Source organism: Cyprinodon variegatus, unplaced genomic scaffold (assembly GCF_000732505.1).
Source record: "Cyprinodon variegatus isolate N-32 unplaced genomic scaffold, C_variegatus-1.0 Scaffold88, whole genome shotgun sequence".
Taxonomy (NCBI): Eukaryota; Metazoa; Chordata; class Actinopteri; order Cyprinodontiformes; family Cyprinodontidae; genus Cyprinodon; species Cyprinodon variegatus.
In genome coordinates, this window is record NW_015150541.1 from 1,090,150 (window position 1) to 1,095,023 (window position 4,874).

Consider the following 4,874-nt stretch of genomic DNA (forward strand, 5'->3'; position numbering starts at 1 on the left):
ATCGGAAGTCCAAAAACAATATCGGTATCGGATCGGAAGTCCAAAAACAATATCGGTATCAGATCGGAAGTCCAAAAACAATATCGGTATCGGATCGGAAGTCCAAAAACAATATTGGTATCGGATCGGAAGTGCAAAAACAATATCGGTATCGGATCGGAAGTCCAAAAACAATATCGGTATCAGATCGGAAGTGCAAAAACCTGGATCGGGACATCTCTAATAAAAGTGCAACAGTGTGCAAGCATTGTGCAACACGTTTTGTTTTATGCTAACAGCAACACGACCAACATGTCAGGCTAACAATCAACATATACCGAACCGAAAACCGTGACCACGAAACCGTGAACAGAATCGTTGATTTTTTGAACCGTTCCACCCCTACTGTTTTCTCATAAAATGACTGATGGATGTAATTTCTTTTCTATCCACAAGTATAAAACGAAACTAAATGGGAAAAAAAGAAATATTTTAGAAGCCAAATTTTTCTGACTTTATTTAGAGACATATAGGATGCTGGGATTCACTCTTCCTCTTCCTTTTTATATTTATAATCTAACCTTTGTTGCTCTATTTAAAAAAAAAAAAAGGTACAATATTCACAAGGTATGAGTACTGTAGCATGCATATTTCAGTGATAAACCTTCCATCAAAAGAAAGTGTCAAAAATTTTAATTCCTTTGAAAGGGAGGAGCGCCGTCCCCGTTTGATCGCAACTTCGGAACCAAGATCTCGGCCAAAGCCATGCAGTGGCTTTCCCAAAAGCTGGTGGAGACGTACAGGAAAGGTAAGGTTCGCAGTTAGCCGTCTGTGTTGGTAGATGAACCAACTGTGGAACCGTAGCCGATCCTCCCTCCCTGCAGAGACCAGACTGTTGTGAAGCAGACCTGTCATGGAGTCACTCTAGATTTTTTATTTTAATGAAAGTAATGTTACAGTCTATTGAGGGGAAAACCTGTTTTTTTTTTTTTACATCTGAGTGTGAGAATTAAATGATTCAAATTTAAAACTGCTGTTTTGTTTTCATGTCTTGTTTCCCTTACACGTGGATGACTTAAAGACGAAGGTAAACTTGGCTTTTTACGCTGGCTCCATGACCATCTCCATGATTATGTTTAGCTCCATGTCCCTGTGTGCCATTTAGTTCTGTCTTAGAGATTCACACCTCCTCTGCAAACGCTAGCGGGGTACAGCTGTGTCCGTGTCTTTCGTGTTGATAAGCAGCCGCCTTGCTGTTCTATTTTCAGATTATCACTCGTCTGAAAGTAATCTGGAAATGTGTAACCAATGGGCTGGATGGATTAAGCTTTTTACCCTCTTCTTTTCTGTGTGTAGCATGTTAGCTTTAGTTGATTCTGATTTTATTTTGCATTTTCACCTCTTTTTGGTTAACATTTCACTAGTGTTTTATTTTGGTTGCTAGTGAATAACTGCGATCATCCCTCATGAAAGCGTCTCACTGAAGAGTTAAAGCTCTTTCATGTTCTTCCACATGTAATTGCTGCGATGTTTCCCCGCAGGCCGAGTTTTTGCCAACAGCGAGGACTCCTGCTGTCTGCTCGGGATGCGCGCCAGGGCTCTGGTCTTCCAGCCTGTTGTGCGGCTGAAGGATGAAACCGACTTTGTGTGAGTGTATTAAAGGAAAGCAATACCGCCCAGAAGAGAACGCTGCTTTCTAAGCAATCCCTCTGCGTCTTAATTCAGTCACAGGATCCCCAAAGAGCAGTGGTGGCTGAAGCTGCGTCCTCTGATGAAGATCTTGGCCAAGTACAAGACGAGCTACGACGTGTCCGACTCGGGACAGGTCGAGCACGTCATCCACAGCCGACCCAAAGATTCCGACGCTTCGGTGGCCATGTGAGGGAGCACGCCGCGCGGCGTCACAGGAAGTCCAGCCCGTGTGTGTGAGACTAGCAAGTTCGAGCTGTTAGTCCAGATGTTGTAGTGGAGAACCCAGTGAAGCGCTGACGTTGTTTGGCCTCATGTTGTGTTCATTTCCTGTTTCTGTCATCCCTCCTCCTCCATCCTCCAGTTTCAATTGTTCCCATCTGATCATGACTGACGACTTTTAACCCCCACAGCACTCCTACTGTTACATTCACAGCAGTCTTGCCATGCAAATGCGTGTTCTCGTCGCCCTGGTCGTTTAGTGTCGTTGTTGTTTTTAAATTGCACTTTTCTCTGTCTCATGTTGCATAGACAGGCTCTGATCACAGAGCTGCACCAGGACAGAATAGACACTTTATCTGCAGTAAAAACCAGAGCGTGTGTCTGCCTAGCACAAGCGCGGGGTTCAGCATATTTATGAGTCTGATGCAACACCGTTCTACTGCTGCAGGTCAACTGTGTGCTGTGCTTTACACAGAGATCTAATATTTATATTCTTAACATTGTTTATTTTGCTTGTAAACATAGTTATATTAATTATTGTACTGTAGGCAATGCTGTAATGAGTAGTTGTCTGTCATTGATCCAAAATCTAGATGTGTACGAGAGCAAAGTTTACCAGAGAATAAAAAAATCAGACTTCATATGTGTGATTGTTGATTATTGACACCTCATAAAGCATATTTACTCTGTTATGACAAAAATAAAAAAGACATAAACTGTGGTTCAGATTTAAATGGTGGAAAAATAGACAAATAAACTACAGACTCTTCAATAGCAAATGATCTGCAGAATAAAAACGAATCAAAAGACTTCAGAAAGAAGCAAATGAAGTTTGATCTTAAGAATAAACCAAAGGAAGCAAAAACAAAGAGTTAATATTCAAAAAGAACCAAGTCACTAGATGATATCAAAGGGAGGAAAGTATGAAGTGATAATTAAGAGGATTTAAATTTACTGCAAGATGGAATAATGACTGAAAATGACAGAGATGCTGCTGGACCACAAGACAGAGCAAATTCAAAAAGATGAGAAACACAAAAAATGATGTATACCATAAGGAATAAATTCAAAAATACTTCATTAATCCCAAAGGGAAATTAAATAAAGAGAGAAACCACAGAGCTGTGCTGTCTGTAGTCACTTTTCTGGGGGTCGTTTAGCTGTCTGCACATTCCTGCACCCTAAAGCGTGCACAGAGGCTCTGATCAGCTTTATTTCATCTGAAAAAATCAATTAGCCATATTTGGCTAACTGTGGAAAAACAGAAGATCCCAGTTTGAGCATCTGGTTAAAGGACTGGAGATGTTCAGTGATTCTCTTGGGAGGTGAGCTCTGTTATGAAGCACGACCAGCAGATGGCGGCAGAGCACTGTGAGGCGTTCACCAGTCCCCGGTTCACTGGGTCCACGGTGACATGGATTCCCTCCATCACTGGCTGTCCACCTCTTCTCTTTGCAATTCCAGTCTACGGTAGCTTATTACTAAAGTAGATTAACTGTGTGTTGTCACGTGTGTGTGTGTTGCCATAATTAGGAATTAATCTGATCATTTGAAAGAAAAATTCAATTTCCCATGGGTGTATTAATTGTGTATTTGTAATTGGGCTCCTTTTTTTCCCCATTTAAATGGACCTTTTTTCCCCCCCTGCGCTAACTGGGAGTAATTACATACATGTATGGCTGTGGAGAAGCCATTGCTCGGTGACAGTGGAGTGACGTGAAATGTAATTTGAAGAAAAAGCTACCTGAATCACCTTTGCTCCCCACAGACTGTCCAAGAATAATTATTACCCCCTGACTTATTCCTGCGTGGTTAATGCAGGTTCCCACCCACAGCTCCCCACTGGAAGGAGACCGATGGCTACATGGCTGAGGGTGTAGGCAGTTTTGTGTTGCAGGCTGCCTATTCCCTCAGCATGAAATTAGAAAAGCTCAATAATTTGGGTTGATTTAGGAATGCAAAGGGGGGAGTGCAGGGTCATATGCACATAGGTAATCAATACTAATTACCATTTCATTTCTCCACCCCACTTTCTTTTCTTCTACAATCACACATGAATCCCATCTTGCTGGACTGATTAAAGGTTGCAAATGAAGCATCCTCACCTCCTGATTCTCATCAAAGGCCAACCGCACGCTCAGTAACTTTGTCTTCATTTAATTCTTCGCTGTCTTCAGACAAGGCCCCAATTATAAGCGCGCAGTGAATCTCCAAAATAGCTTGTGCACATTGACCTTTTTAGATTAAAAGCACATTCTGTATCTCTCATGGACTCCCCTGCACTCTAATTTCCCTCCTAATGAACCACACTGGTTGGGATTTCTAGTGCAGTAATAACTAGTTAAGGGCCAGCAGTGCTGAAATAGATCACTGTAAAGGTAGGCTGTTAACAATAGCAACGAGAGGCAATAAATCCAGACTGGATGTGATGAAAAAAAGAAAAAAAAAAGCTTTTTTTTGTAATATTTTTTTTACTTTCTTTGCTCTACTCTCATATTTGACACTCTGGATGAATATTAATGCAAAGATAAAGCTATGCAAGGATCAACGAGCGCATGATGCCTACACTGCAGGATGAAAAACCACACAACAGCAGAAGTTATGGATTTTTGATATGAGCTGCCTGCAGTCCCCGTCGACTGCATAAAAAAAAACCACACACACGCTTTGCAGGAGCTGGCTGCCAAACAAACAGGCGTGAATTACAGGACCTGTTTGCAGACTTTCAGATGGGGGATTTGAGCCATCCCCCGCACACAAGAGAAAGGCTTAGACTTAAAACAACTCCAGTGAGTCGCTCTCCAATTTAAGGCCTCCTGAAAATCCAGCAGCCGAGCAGCTCTCTGAAACGCTCATCTGAGAATCTCCTTTTGACAATTAAGACACCCATGGAGGCATGGAAAGCTCTCAGTTCCATTAGCCTCTGTGCTGGTTCCCTCTATCTGCCCACTGAGCCTTAACTTACTTATTAGTACAACTCCGCC

The 4,874-nt window shown here is 42.1% G+C and overlaps 1 protein-coding gene across 7 annotated transcripts in view; it reads left to right on the plus strand.

Moving 5' to 3' along the window:
- Positions 1-2,521, plus strand: part of LOC107083965 (ATP-dependent 6-phosphofructokinase, platelet type-like) — a 41,270-nt gene extending 38,749 nt beyond the window's left edge. For 4 of the 7 annotated variants that reach the window (XM_015373575.1, XM_015373573.1, XM_015373574.1 and 1 more), the window contains exons 20-22: positions 688-787; positions 1,521-1,626; positions 1,705-2,521. In XM_015373575.1, coding sequence (XP_015229061.1) covers positions 688-787; positions 1,521-1,626; positions 1,705-1,861 — 363 coding nt within the window. In that variant the 3' untranslated portion in view covers positions 1,862-2,521. Of the gene's footprint in view, positions 1-687; positions 788-1,060; positions 1,067-1,520; positions 1,627-1,704 lie in introns of all 7 variants that reach the window. The other 3 variants (XM_015373569.1, XM_015373570.1, XM_015373568.1) reach the window with 1 other exon arrangement.
- Positions 2,522-4,874: the final 2,353 nt, after the last annotated feature.